Source organism: Labrus bergylta, chromosome 23 (assembly GCF_963930695.1).
Source record: "Labrus bergylta chromosome 23, fLabBer1.1, whole genome shotgun sequence".
Taxonomy (NCBI): Eukaryota; Metazoa; Chordata; class Actinopteri; order Labriformes; family Labridae; genus Labrus; species Labrus bergylta.
Genome location: NC_089217.1, coordinates 5994123 through 6009398, shown reverse-complemented (window position 1 = coordinate 6009398; position 15276 = coordinate 5994123). Strand labels below are relative to the sequence as shown.

The following is a 15276-nucleotide window of genomic DNA, read 5'->3' as shown; positions in this document are numbered from 1 at the left end:
ACTTTTTCCTTGTGTGCACTTGGTTCTTGATGTTTTTTTTGGAGTGGACTATAAAATGAGACTAAGTAAGAATTACAAGGTTCAAGGTTGTTTTTATTATCATCCCTGCGAGAGGGCAATTTGTTTTATTTTTTTCCAAATGAATTTCTTTTTATATATGAAACAAATTTGAAATACCAAATTTTGGCTCTGATTTCTTTCTTTTTTTCAATGTCTAAACCCGACAAACACGCTTGTCCCAGACACAAATTGGAAACTTAAACATGTCAAAAGCAATTCAGATCTTAAAACTACAAAACCTACTGATACAATAGATGTAAAAAAAATACTTTTATAGTCCTACATTTTAAAATGTACTTTTTAATAAACATTTTGACCTGTTAAAGTCTTGTCCCAGATTTTTCTGAACTCTGTCAGACTTTTACAAAAACACGATATAATCAGGGATCCCTGTCTTAATTCCTGATTTCAAAAAGGGGAAGATGCTGTTCAAGCATCGTTAAGCTTTTTAATTTTTGAGAAATTGATTTAATTATATTGCTATCAGGTGTGTCTCAACCTTAACATGTCAACTCCATCTCCCTTCAAAATCAGAACTAAATAAGGTTTTATGGTTATACATCTGTGTTTTGGTTAACACTGACAGAACTCTAAGCAACGTTAAAAACTGAAATGGAAACTCATCAGATATGCTGTTAAATGCAAAAAATAAATTTTGTTAACTCTGACAGGTGTGATGTAACTCAATTTTCTTTATTATATTATTATATTGAATACTTAAACAAAAAATGTTTATTTCATTACCTTGTTAAACTAATTAATTTTCCATTAAGTGATTTTTAATACCATTACTACATAAATAACTCGATTTTAATGGATTCATATTTTGAAGTCTTTATATGATGTCAACGCCGTCTAGATGGATTTATTTATTGAATAAACAGAAATCAAACTTTTACAGCTCTTTGAATTCTTTTAAACACAGGCTGAGAGCACTTGAGACGACCTCCTTTACTTGTAACTGTTTTTTATCATTTTAATTTACTTGTAACTGTTTTTTATCATTTTAATTGCTAATTGTTTTTTTTTTAAATAATTTTAATTAATTGCTGTCTGTACGTTCTGAGTGTAACTGTGTAACTTTTGCTGCCTCTTGGCCAGGACTCCCTTGAAAAAGAAGGTTTTTAATCTCAATGTGACTTTCCTGGATAAATAAAGGTTAAATAAAATTAAAAAAAATGAATAATCTTGTTTTGAATAAAAAATAAATACATTCTTTTTTCTTTTTTCTTTTTTAAAATACTGAGACTTTTGTTTGTCTTACGGAGTTGACAAAAGTCTTCAGCTCCAGAAAATTATATTTTAGAAAAAATAAATTGCTGGTAGGTAGGGTGTGCAGTAAACTTAAAATGATGTGTTCAGGGTCCTTTTTTACCACCAGTTATTTTCTCTTATTATCTTAACTGGTCTGATCATCTATAGTATTGTGTGGGAGTCCACAGAAAGTGATTTCACAATATTTGGTTAAAGAAAAACCAATGACGTCGACGCACCTGACTAACACAAACAAACCCGGAAGTAGGGTTGTTCGTTCACTAGCGTCCTAAGCCAGCTCATTTCGTATGCTACAGGAAGACATGGGGGCTGTGTTTCACAGCCATTACTGACAGCGTTTACAGCTGAGAGCCTGCCTACAATAAGAAAATAACTCTTAAAGCTTATTTCACATCAAGGTAAGTGGCTGAAGGGTTTCGGGATGACACTTTTAATCAAACTAATAAGACAGGAACGTCTCTGTGTACTTGGCGCATTGTGGGCTAGTTAGCTTAGGCAGCTACCGCGATGTGTATGAAAAAAAGTCTTCGATTGCAACGATGATGTCAGCCTTTTGGGGCCACTAAGGCAGACAAGGGGTTAAATGTAACGTTTGGGAAAGTAGCTGGCGACATTGTCACGTCGTTGTGCTGGTTCCGAAGTGAACCTACAGGCTAAACAAGACCACCAGCTGAGCTAACATCAAGCTTTTTATTCCCCCCCCTCCTCCTAAATCAGAAATGACACCGTTGCTAAGCTACACGTTCTAACGCGTCTGCACCACGTCAAAAGCTCATTTTCTCCACTTTTCAAACCATGACTATATTATCAATCTGGTTTTAGTAACATGCATGGCTGTTGTCAAAGGGTAGTCAGATAATGAGTGTGCTATGAAGGCTTTGTGCAGGTGAGTGTTTACCTCTGGCTAATGTTGACAGATAATAATAATAATAATAATAATAATAATAATAACAATAATAATAATAATAATAAGAAGAACCTTTTAAAAACACAGGTTTACAAAGTGCTTTGACAAACAGCAAACACAAGACCAAACACAGAAGAACATTAACAACAGCAAGAATATAACAGATGCAAAATACAAAAAATAATTAAATACAATTCAACAGAAAAGAACCCAAAGTGCACGATATGCAATTCAATTCAATTCAATTCAATTCAATTCAATTCAATTTATTTGTATAGCGTCAACTCATAATAAGTGTTATCTCAAGACACTTTACAAAAAGCAGGTAAAATACCTTACTCTTTGTCTGTTAACATTACAAAAGAGCAGGTAAAAAAGACCTTACTCATTGCTGTGTTACAAAGATCCGGCCTATCCATCATGCGCACTTCAGCAAAGCAGCAAATGATACCCAACAGACATGTATAACCCGACCATCACAAGAACCATCATAAGAACCCAACAACAGGAGCTGAGACCAAGAGGAACCAAATATTTTAGAAATATGTAAAAAACTAAAAGCGCTGAAAAAAATAAATAAAAAGATAACAGCAATAAGAAGGTAAGAGCAGTAAAATAAATAGAAACAAGTGGTTAAAGTATCAAAAAACCCAAAACTATAATATTAATAAAAATAAATATAAATATGAAACATGAATAGACAAAGTAAGTAAGATAAGAAATTACCAAGTTAAAACACAAGAGGAGATTAAGATATGAGCATAAATACGAGATAAGAGCATAAATAAAAGAACAGTAAGAAGTAAAAGAAGATAAAAATAGTAAAACCAGTAAGAAAAGACATTAAGAAGATGGCATCACATAAAAGCAAGTCTGTAAAAGTATGTTTTAAGAAAGGAATTTAAAAGAATTGAGGGAACCTGCGAGTCTTAGCTCCTCAGGGAGGTCGTTCCAAAGTCGAGGGGCCCCCTGACTGAAAAGGCTCGGTCAGGTCGTAAACGTAACATTGTCGTCATTATCAAAAATCAATCAAACTTTATTTATACAGCACCTTTCAGACAAATTAAATTGGCAGTTCAAAGTGCTGAACAAGAGTGCAGAAAAGTTATTGACAAAAAGCAGTTTATAAAATCATCAGGAGACCAATGCACACCAATAAGAATTAAAAAAATATGTATAAAAATTAAATACGACACATAAAAACAACAAGATATTAAAATAAATACATAATAACAAATATTTAAAATTGTAGTAGGATAAAAAATACAATACAGTAATGTTAAAATTTGAATTGATATAAAAAACTTTATAAAAGCCAGACTGAATAAATGAGTTTTAAGACTGCGTTTAAAAATCTCGATATTCTGGGCTCCTCTCAGACCCTCAGGAAGGCCGTTCCACAGTCTCGGAGCGTAACAGCTGAAAACAGCATCGCCAAAGGTTTTTGTACTGCTCTGTGGAACAACTAAAAGAGAGGAACTGGAGGATCTGAGGGGGCCGTACTGGTTCATAAGCTAAAATCATATCTGATAGGTAGTCTGGTGCAAGGCCATGTAATGCTTTATAAACTAATAAAATATTTTTTAAATCAACACGAAAATTAATTAACAAAACATATTTATACATGAAGATAAAGCTCTGAACAGCCTTATGGTGTTGGATGAAATGTTCATGCATTATTAAGGTGTGTCTGTGGCATTCATGCTTAACTGAAACCTCCAAGAAGTAAATCATCAGTAATGACTGTGATGTTGCAACGTTACATCTCTCTGCGCGATTACACAATTTAAAACGAAGATAAGAACTTTTAGGACAGGCTTAAGTAAACCTCACTAATGCAGAATTGTTCTATATGAGGCAGACAGTGTAAAGACAATCTGGCTTAAACATTGACAAGGCTTTGAGCATCAGATTGGCCCATTCATGCTGATTATGTTGCTATATCCTTGTACCCTTAATTAATAATAATATCTAATAATAATAAGTGTGTGTGTGTGTGTGTGGGGGGGGGGCTAATGGGAGGCAGCAAGAAACAAACAAATGAAGGAGAAAGGAAGTGGGTGATCAGCTGGGGGGCATGTTAGATGAGGCTGAATGCTTTGGTAAACAGGTGGTGTTTGAGGAGGTTAATTAGTGCTATTTACTTATTCTCACAGTAGTTTGCATTGTCTGAGCATACATGACAAATTGAGCTTGATGGAGGTGCTGTATTGAACAGTATATCAACATGATATAGCATATACAGTACACGGTTCTCCATAACAAAATAAGTAGGCATGGGTAAGGTAATGGAACTAAAAATGTAGATTGAAGATCAGTTTGCTGTGATCCATTTAATACAATGGCTATTCATTTTTCATTGCACTTACATCAAAGTCAAAGTCAACTTTATTGTCAATTTCAAAATATGCCAGACATACAGTGAAATCGAAATTGCGTTTGTCTCCGTCCCGCGGTGCAATACAACCAAAATAAGATAAAATAAAATGAGGTAAAATAAGATAAATAATATTTACAGTAATAAATTCTAAATTGTGCAAAAGGTACAAAACAAAATGGTAAAGAAAATTAAAGAAAAGGTAAACTTGTGCAATGTGCAGTAAACTGAGTTACATGGAAGAGGTATAGATGTAAGAAGTAACTACACAAGCTGTAACGGTGTACCTCAATGTATAAACATTAGTCTTTTGTGTAGTGCAGGAAAATAAACATCAAAGAACTTGAAGCCCACTCTTAGCAGTTAAAAACATCGTGAAGAAACTCCTCATGTAGAAATAGTCGTCCTCTGTCACTAGCAGCCATGTTCTTTTGTCTGACTTCCTCTTACCTAACATGCTTGTAATTCTAAAAAAGGAAGAAGAACGTGGTGTGGTTGAGTTGTCTCTAGGTATTTTATATTTCTGTGGACAGCTTGTTCTTCTTTTGGGGGGGGGATTTATTCTCCCAGGTTGGCTCAGCCTAGGCAGGATGCTGGTCGGCACTTTGATGTGCAAATTTGACGGCATGTCTGCTGGATTGCTTTGCTCTGCTAGAAAGGTTCAGGCTGCAGCTCCCCTCTTTCAGTAATTGCACAAACTACTTTAGTTTTGACATTTTACTGACTCGTTACTTAAAAGCTGTGCTTTTGCTTGAAGTGCTTACCTGCTGTGGGTGCTCTGTCTTCCATTTTGCACTCCAGCTGCCAGGTCAGACCTGAACATGGAGTCTATGCTGAACAAGCTAAAAAGCACCGTTACCAAGGTGACGGCAGATGTCACCAGCGCTGTCATGGGCAACCCGGTGACACGGGAGTTTGAAGTTGGTCGACATATAGCCAGCGGGGGTCCTGGATTGTGCTGGAGGATCTACAACGGGACCAAGAAGTCAACAAAACAGGTTAATGTCCTCTTATCAGCCGACTAGATCAGCCTCTCATTCCTAAATGTTCAGATTAAAAGAGTGGTCGACTGATAATGCTGACGTATCTTTGACCCCTCAGGAAGTGGCAGTGTTTGTGTTCGAAAAGAAGACGGTTGATAAGTACCCCAAATTTGAAAAGGACCAAATTGTGGATTCGCTAAAACGAGGGGTGCAACAGCTGACCAGACTGCGTCACCCGCGTCTCCTGACTGTGCAGCATCCTCTCGAAGAGTCCCGGTGAGTCACACACACACACACACACACACACACACACACACACACACACACACAGACACACACACACACACACACAGACACACACACACACACACAGACAGACAGGACTAATTTAATAACTCACTGCTCAAAGAGGGGCTTGACTTCAAAGGGAAAAAAATGCTTTAAAATCGATTTCTCTGCCTCTGTGTGTGTGTGTGTGTGTGCGTGTGTGTGTGTGTGTGTATTAACCAAAGCTTGTCAGTATCAAAATACTCTGTACACCACCCTCTGATAAATAAATTCAAATCATACTGATGTTATTTCTGTCCTCAGAGACTGCTTGGCGTTCTGTACAGAGCCCGTGTTTGCCAGTCTGTCCAACGTGCTGGGCCAGTGGGAAAACCTGCCCAGCCCCGTGCCCACCGACATCAAGGAGTACAAACTGTACGATGTGGAGACCAAGTATGGCCTGCTTCAGGTGAGAGTACAAACAATGTATACATGCTTGCAATTCAGGTTTATTTTCGCTCATTGGTAAACTTCTTGGTATGTTCTGCGGTCTACAAATTCCCAGACATTTCATAAATGTTTTCACCATTTACAGGAATACAGATGACTTTATTTCAATCAATGTTTCCACCAATTAGCAGAAAATATTCACATTTGGAGGCTGGAACCAGCGGACTTTAGAGCTATTGTAGTTATGAAAGTTTTGAATTAAATTGAAACTTTTAAGATGCAAGAAAGTTCAAAAAGGTTTAAAACGAGAACAAAAAAGAGAATGTGTATTAACTAAGTGAATGCATTTAATTTTTCCCTTGAAAATGGCCCTCAGGCCACACAGTCAATGACAGAGTTATGAGCACACTTAATCTTAGTTGTCTTGCAGGTTTGACAAACATGTAGTCTACAGCTGGATTTCCAATACACATTGAGACAATCTGCTATTTCTTCTCAAATCCAGTTCAACCAGCTCACTTCAATTAATCACCTTTTCAGCGTGATGCTATGGCTCCAGTAAGCCGTGGTGTCAACAACACATAACTCTATTTCTGTCATCTCGCCTTGTCCCGAGTTCATAAAAAGTTGGAGATGAGTCAAACTTCCTGCACAGTTTACCATAGCAGGTGTGTTAAGGATCAGTTTCACCTTTTAAACAAAAAATCCGAGTGTCAGATGAAAATGAAATCCAGCGTTAAACGTGTGATATTGGGGCGCTGGTGGCGTGGTGGTCGATGCACGCGCCCCATGTGCAGAGGCTGTGGTCCTCGAGGACGGCCCGCGTTTGAGTCCGGCCTGTGGCTCCATTCCCACATGTCATTACCCACTCTCTCTCTCTCTCTCTCTCTCTCTCTCCCTGATTTCCGACTATCTCTATTGTCCTATCTCTGAAATAAATCAATCAATCTTTAAAAAGAAGTGTGATGTTGTGGGAAGACCTGTTCACAGTCATGTCGGTCAGTTATTGCAAAAATGTTCTCTTGTCTGTGTGACGTTTTGATTTTCTTTGTCTCTTCAGATCTCGGAGGGTTTGTCCTTCCTCCACAGTGGAGTAAAAATGGTCCACGGCAACTTGTGTCTGGAGAACATCATCCTGAACAAGAGCGGAGCCTGGAAGATCATGGGTTTCGACTTCAGCAACTCCTCCACTAACCCCTCAGATGCTGAGGTGTGTTGAGAGACTTTTTCCCCCTCAGCACAGTCTCTCAGGCTGAGCTTACTCCCTTCAAAGTGCTCCTCTAGAATGAAATCTATTCTATTGTCATATCTCTATATTCTTGTGTCCCTCTCCAGCCTAAATACACGTGTAAAGAGTGGGAGCCCAACCTCCCTCCTCTCTGCCTCCCTAACCCTGAATACCTGGCGCCCGAGTACATCCTGTCCGTCAGCTGTGACTCCGCCTCCGACATGTATTCCTTGGGTGTGGTCATGCATGCTGTGTTCAACGAGGGCAAGCCTGTTTTCCAAGTCAACAAGCATGACATATTTAAGAGCTTCAGCCGGCAGCTGGACCAGGTGAGAGCGGGGTGAAAGAATGACTCAAAGAATCATAAATCTGTCATCAAAGAACAACGTGCAACAACAGCACTTTGAGAGCTTTTTTTTTTAATGTCGCTAGAACTTGAGACATTGAAATAAAAAATATTAAAACACCAAAAAGAAAGAAAATAATTAAGTGAAAAGAGAAAAGTAAATAAACAGCTATTAAATGGAAAAAAGCAAAACTAGACAGGAAGTGATTGAACTTATGGGAAGGCAGCAGTTTCTCCAGAAAAAAACATGTGCTGTTCCTTTCTTTCTGTTTCTCAACTGTAGCTGAGCACCATGAGTCCAGCGCTGTTGAACAAGATCCCAGAGGAGGTGCGGGAACACGTCAAAATGCTGCTAAGCGTCACACCAAACGTCCGACCGGATGCAGACCAGATGACCAAGGTTTGATTTGTAACAACATGCAAGAAGATACAGACACCTAAAGAGGAAATGTGCATATTTATATGTAAGTATTTACTCCTAACTTTTTGTTTTTCGATTGTATTTTTGTGTCAAATGTAGATTCCATTTTTCGACGACGTGGGTGCTGTGACACTGCAGTACTTTGACTCCCTCTTCCAAAGGGACAACCTGCAGAAGTCGCAGTTCTACAAAGGCCTCCCCAAAGTCCTGCCCAAACTCCCCAAGGTACTTATTTTTGTGTTGTAGTGTATTTAAGGTTCACATTGAAGTATGGGTATTACTGCCAATTTCCACATACTCCTTGTACATGTGGTCCATCAGCGCCGCGCACTACTGTTGTTGTTTTCTGAAACTTCTTTTCTCTCTTCCTCTCAGAGAGTGGTGGTGTATCGAATCTTGCCGGCACTGAACTCGGAGTTCGTCAACCCGGACATGGTTCCCTTCGTGCTGCCCAACGTGCTGCTGATCGCTGAGGAGTGCACCAAGGACGAGTATGTCCGTCTCATCTTACCTGACCTCACGCCCGTTTTCAAGCAGCAGGAGCCCATTCAGGTAGAAACAAGAACCTCAACATGTACAGCATTCTTTTGTGTCAAAACCTTTTTTTCTCTGTTTTTCTCTGACTTTTAAAAGAGTTTAATCAGTGGAATGTAACCGACTAAAGAGCGTGCTCTGTTTGGGTTTGGTACATCACTTCATCCAGATTTGTCTTTCTCTGTATTTTTCTTTCCATGCTTCTTCAGGCTAGTAATATGGTGAGTGGTCTCTGCTGTCAATTTCAATCTGATCACATCAGCTAGCCTGTGCCCTGTGTTGTGTGTTTGTGTTTATTACTAAAGGCTAACTTAAGTCACAAGATGCTATGATCACTTCCATTTGCTAACTCCACTCACTCGTCTGTAGCAAACAACCCTGAGCTTTTCTTTGACTCTCGTTTTTCCTAACTGGGTCCCTTTGCTGTGCAGATCCTGCTGATTTTCCTGCAGAAGATGGACCTGCTGCTTACAAAGACCCCAGCAGAGGACATTAAGAGCAGCGTGCTGCCTATGGTCTACAGAGCGTTGGAAGCTCCCTCTGTACAGATCCAGGTACTTCCTGCTTTACTCCTTCTCTTTTCAGTGCTGCCTTGGAAGCACAGTCAAAAGATCACCCTTGGCATCATCAAAATGTCAGATTTCATAACATCTTATCTGTGGCTGAGCAGGAGCTGTGCCTGAACATCATCCCGACGTTTGCCAACCTGATTGAATACACGTCCATGAAGAACTCCCTCATCCCTCGGATCAAATCAGCCTGCCTGCAGACCTCATCGCTGGCCGTAAGTCTCAATCCATCATTTTTTTCCCTAAACCTCGACTACCTTTTCATGTTATCTTCCCATGCATACATAACACATGCCCTTTAGTGTGCATCCCTTCCGTTTCATGTCCTCCTGTTAAGCTGTTTGCACAAATGCACTTCTGAAAATCTCTAGAAAATTTCAGGCAGGCTGACAGAAATGGCAAAGGAAGCAACAGAGCACGACGCTATGATGACAAATTTCAAGGAAAGGGCAGAGAAGAGTATGCATAATTAAAACAGAAGAAGGAAAGGGTTTTATTACGTGCACAGAGAGTGCAGCAGTCCCATTTCAGTCACAGGATATAAACGTCTTAACCCTCTCACTCGATCACGAGAAATGTTCCTGAATACTTCCTGCTGCGTTCTCACACCAGCTCACCCACATGGGAAATGAACTAGGGGGCTGGCAGGAAACAATCCAGGTTAACTCTGAGTGAAATATTGGGCTGTTTGCATTCACACATTGCAGCTCACCGCGAAAATTTCAGGATGTTTCAGGAGTTTTTATGCATATATGTAAACACCATTTCAATGCTTTTTCTCTCTCTTTACATTCATGACTACTTTCTGAAATTTAACTTGGAACATGCTTCTTTTTTTTTTTAACTTCTGTGTCTATCTTCTGTGTTTCTGTCTAGGTACGAGTGAACTCCTTGGTGTGTTTGGGGAAGATTTTGGAGTACTTGGACAAGTGGTTCGTCATTGATGAGATTCTGCCCTTCCTACAACAGATCCCCTCCAGAGAACCAGCAGTTCTCATGGGCGTTTTAGGTACAGACCATGCTGGAAAACTCCCCTCTTCTTTCCAGTGTGTGTGTATGTGAGTGTGAACAATTAAGCAACCTCTCAGATGACTTAATGAGACGTCTTTGCCACTTCTCTTTGAAGGAATCTACAAGTGCACCTTCAGCCACAAGAAGTTAGGCATTCCCAAAGAGCACCTCGCCAGCAAGAGCCTGCCCCACCTGGTCTCTCTTAGTATAGACAACAACCTCAACCTAAACCAGGTACTGTACGCTCTGCTTACTTCTATCTAATGTCAAATCTTCTGTCTTTTATTTAACTCTTTCATTAAATCTTATTTATTCCGTGTCTCAGTTTAACTCCTTCATGGTGGTCATACGGGAGATGCTGAGTCGCATGGAGGCTGAGCACAAAACCAAGCTGGAGCAGCTGCATGTCATGCAGGAGCAGCAGAGGTAGCTGTCACAAAGTCATCACCCTTTTGCTGCAAGCATTTAGCATCTGATACCAACTGCATAAATAAGATAAGGGTATACAAAGCCTGGTCTGATTCTGATTAGTTCTGATTGTGTTTTTTTTTATCTCCCTTTAACAGGAGTATGAACCCAGGACAACAATCAGAGGAGACAAAGAGCCCGCCTAGCACAGGGAACCAGGTGAGAAGCTAACACAAACACCAGCTAACATAGGTGTACATGTTTTGTTTTGCCTGGAATCTTCTTGCTGCTGTCATCACATTAAGTCGTCTCCTGCTTTCAGATTGACGATATCTTCGGCAGCACGGGGGTTAATGGGAAAGAGAATGGAGCCGCAGCGTCAGCCCCGCAGCCTAACAGAGTATGGAAACAGTGTCCCGCCACTTTTACGCAATCCTTCTACCTTTGTCCATTTAGAACGCAGTCTGATTTTGCTCACGGTATCTTCTCCTCCTTCTAGATGTCTCTGACTCTGGAGGAGAAACAGCGGCTGGCAAAGGAGCAGGAGCAGGCAGTCAAACTGAGGAACCAGCAGCCTTTAGCACCACAGACCATCAAAGCAGCCAACACCAACAACTCACAGGTAAGGTCTAAAGACATCTGGGTATACAAGCTTGTTGAGATGATTTATTCTTTCTCAGTACTTAAGAGGAAGTTTGTTTACCTTTAACTTAGAGCCCAAGCTGCTAATTTGTCAAACACAGTGATGAGCCATCACTTTAGCTTTGGTGTTTATTCTGTGTGCTGCTTCCAAACTGCTGTTAGTAACACAGCCAGGACACTAAGGTAAATGTAGGCCATAGTTTTGTATATCTTCCTTTTGGTCTGGAATTTAAATATGGGCTATAAAGCTGTATGAACAGGACACTGAGATGAATTTATCTGCATGCTGCTTTGATTAATCTCAGTCAGCAACAACTCCCCTCCCACAGTACACACACAGGCAGGTGAGAGTGACTTAGTATGGTTATGAGGGCGCTCTGTTTGTGTCTGAATCTTTTTCAGAGGGGTTGGGAATTCAATTCTTCACTCTCCTTGTTTTCCTTGTTTCTGTCCTTTTCCGATAACATACCTGAATGTTTCATTTTGCAGACTAAGGATCTGACAAGCAGCCTTCTCAACAGCATGACGTCTCTAAACAGCCTGTCCTTAGCCAACCCAGCACGACCAGCCCCAGTTCAAGGGACCACCATCGCTGCCTTCCCCTCTCCCAGCCCCATGATGGGCACCATGGGTGCTCCAGTCTCCAATGGCTTCAACCCCACCATGGGCTTCCAGACAGGAGGCATGGGGATGGGCATGCGGCCCGCCGGCCCAGGCCTCTACGGCGGCATGGCCACCACCACCAGCACCCCAAACTTTGGAGCCCTCGCCCAGAATCAAGGACCCATTGGGCAGACAAACAAAGCCCCGGACATGTCAGCCCTGGACAGTCTTTTTATACCCAGCCAGCCCAAAGTCACTCTCAACCAGATGGGGCCAAAGCCCTCGCCTGGCACCAACACCCCTTGGCTAAACCAGTTTGGTTCAGCCCAGAACGCTCAGACTCAGATGCAGGGGACGTCAGTCGGAATGGGAGGGATGCCCAGTGGGTTCGGGATGCAGGGAAACCCTTTTTTCAGCCCACAGAACTTTGCTCAACCTGCTGCTGCCCCTAGCCTGAACCAAAGTGGAATTAAACAAAGTGCGTCGGTCAACAACGATCTGAAAGACTTATTCGGCTAAATGTGAATCCTAAAAGATGCTAGGTCGAGTATATTCTTTTGAAATCTTTGGACGGCCTTGAATTCTCACAAAAACAAGACACTGATTGAATGTGAAGATTTAAAATCCTTCCAAGGTGTGTTACCTTCTGTGTTTTTTAATCCGACCTGGTTTCCATTCTGACCCTCGCTCACGTTCAGCTGGAAAACTCTCGTCCTCCTGAATTCTGTTTCTACTTGACAAGATGGACAAAATGTTCGAGGTTGGAGCTTCTTCCTCCATGCGGTGTTCTTAACATGCTGGGGGGTTTCCTACTGTTTTGTACTTGACGTTCTTGAACGTTCAAAATTCCCAGGTTGAGATGAATCCCAAAACAGCTCATCATGACGAAGATTTTGTGTGGATTTCACTTCTTGAACATCAGAATCATCTTTACAATTGGCAGAAAAAATACAAAAAGAGTTGCTTCACATCTGCTCAATTTCAGGCTTTGTACCTTTCATTGCTTCTCCAGATTTTATTTTGGTTTTGTAGCGTGTCTAAAGTGATAAGACTGAAGAACAAACAGCTCATGCACTAGAAATATAAGCCCAGTGGGAGTGTAGCACTGACGGGCCTGCAGTGACTGATCTGCATCCATGAGGCTCCTCAGTGGAGAGAACATGAAAGTGGATGTAAGAAACTGACTGGCTCAGGGTTGCACTTCAAAGAGGGATAACCGAGTAGCCCCACTGCAGCCTGTTTCCATGGTAACTGTTTCTCTGCAGCCCCAGAAACCTTTATTTAGAGGACACACAAATCGGGATTGAAGCTAAAGTCTTTCCCCTCTTTTGCTCCGTCTTTTTTTTTTTGCATCTGCTTCTAAGGCTTCAAAGCTTGCCGAGTTTGTTACTTAATTTAACATCAAAGCAGGTTTCTTTTGAAAAGGGAAGGGTTCGTTTTGTCTGGTCCAAGTTTGTAGGCAACCATTTCACATCCGTTGGTTCCAAAAAAAGAAAAAACAACTTCTGTAAGAGGCAGTATGAATGACTTCTGCAGAGTCGAGCCCTGCTAACGATGCTAACGCTAAGAAAAGAATGAACAAGGAGACATTTGCACTGCTTAGGCTAAATGTGCCTTACACTCATCCAGTGGTGATTCTAGAGTCTGTGGGGGCCCTGGGAAATAATTTATTGGGGGTGGCCCCTCCAACCACCATTATATCTGCCCGTGTCCCGATGCTCTTTCTTTTTCTTTTTTCATTCCTGGACAGATATCTCCTCTTCATCTTCCTTCATCTTCCCGCGGTGATTTTCACTGAGGAACGTTGGTTTTCACAGGAGTAATACATGAGATGCTAAGCAGGGCAATGAGAGTGAGTGCTGTCAGATGGGGCCCCATTAGGGAGGTTGGCCACTGGCATTGCAAAATTTGCACATTTTGAGCTACTGCTGTGGTTTAAAGTTTGTCAGCCCTCAGGGGCCCCAAGCAGTTGCCTGCCTTGCCTGAAGTATTAATAGTATCACTATCAGCTGTCTTACTTTGTTGCATGTTACTGAAATTGACCACAAAAGATCTAAAGTTTAAGTTTAGCATCTTTTCCAATAATGATTCCTAATGATTCAAGTGACCAATCCCAATATTTATTTCACACACTCTGCTACATTTGCTCTGGTGAGGTGAGGCTGTTTCTGAGGATCCTCCTGTGCACCATGTCTGTTCATCAATTTGTACAATGAAGATGTTCTCTATATATATTTTGATTTCAGCACGTTGCGGCTGTCAGAGGACCCATGCTGAAACATATTATTATGAAGTGTAAATACATAGTATTTAAAAAATGGATTACTCTGTGAGGGCCGTGAGATTTTTGATGTCCTTGTGATAACGGTGAAGAGGCCTTAGATGAGTCGTGTGCAATAATCCTTATCGGTTTTTAAGGGTGCACGTCAGTTGTGTCCTTACTTTCATCCCCACTGACCTTCAGTTCTACCTTTTAGGTCCGTCAGATTTTCTAAACAGCTTAACATCAATGCGTTATCATTCTAAACCTTACATTTTTGAAGAGAGATACATCATTTTAGGGTTTTTAGATGCACCTTGGTCGCACCGTTTTCTGCTGACTATGATTGTTGTTAACATGCTGAAGTGTTTTTTTGTCATGTGTCGGGTTAACCTTCCTTTTTGTACCACCTAAACAAGGTGAGCTTCTTTCTGCCGCATGGCGTTGTTACCCGCTGACCAAACGGACTCGTCAGGTTCGGTTTTATTTCCAAATTTTGTCGTAAAAAAAAAAGAAAAGAAAAAACATTTATTTATGCGGTTGACTTACACTATGTGGAAAGTTTAGTGTAATCACAAATTGAAACTGATTTGTTTGACGTGTTTCACATATCAAGGCAGAACCCCAAAGCAGAAAACAAAAAGCTTATTCTTCTACAAGATTGTTTGTATACCACTGCTGTCCTCTTCTGTGTAGTGTTGCCCTCGTTTTATGTGTGACGGTGCTGGTCTCTGAGGTGGATCAATGAAAATCTGTACATATAAAAGAAAGTACACAATCGAATACCGTCAGGGTGTTTTTTTTTTTTTGTGTGATGACTTTTAGGACACAACATCAGAGAACACCTACAAAATCCATCAAGACCACCAGCGAAGAGGCCTCACCGTTTCTATTTAGTTCATCTTATGTCTGAAACTGCTGCAGCCTGGTCGGGG

General features: G+C 40.8%; 1 protein-coding gene across 2 annotated transcripts; it reads left to right on the top strand.

Annotated features, from left to right (window-relative positions):
- Positions 1 to 1597: 1597 nt before the first annotated feature.
- On the top strand, positions 1598 to 15124 carry scyl2 (SCY1 like pseudokinase 2). Of its 2 annotated transcripts, XM_065951126.1 has the most exons (19): positions 1598 to 1733; positions 5421 to 5617; positions 5721 to 5878; positions 6194 to 6338; positions 7380 to 7529; positions 7655 to 7876; positions 8177 to 8293; positions 8414 to 8539; positions 8690 to 8866; positions 9058 to 9069; positions 9280 to 9402; positions 9519 to 9632; positions 10294 to 10426; positions 10544 to 10662; positions 10754 to 10854; positions 10995 to 11055; positions 11159 to 11236; positions 11336 to 11458; positions 11968 to 15124. In XM_065951126.1, exons 2-19 carry the CDS (start codon positions 5441 to 5443, stop codon positions 12598 to 12600), a joined length of 2769 nt encoding a protein of 922 aa, XP_065807198.1. In that variant the 5' UTR covers positions 1598 to 1733; positions 5421 to 5440; the 3' UTR covers positions 12601 to 15124. The 2 variants fall into 2 exon arrangements, with proteins under 2 accessions (XP_065807198.1, XP_020509313.2); XM_020653657.3 differs by lacking the exon at positions 9058 to 9069.
- Positions 15125 to 15276: the final 152 nt, after the last annotated feature.

Excerpts from the sequence above, each read along its gene's own strand:
- scyl2 (XM_065951126.1), top strand. The coding sequence starts at position 5,441 with ATGGAGTCTATGCTGAACAAGCTAAAAAGCACCGTTACCAAGGTGACG. Across the intron at positions 5,618-5,720 it reads CCAAGAAGTCAACAAAACAG|GAAGTGGCAGTGTTTGTGTT; the intron begins GTTAATGTCCTC and ends TTGACCCCTCAG. Across the intron at positions 6,339-7,379 it reads CCAAGTATGGCCTGCTTCAG|ATCTCGGAGGGTTTGTCCTT; the intron begins GTGAGAGTACAA and ends TTGTCTCTTCAG.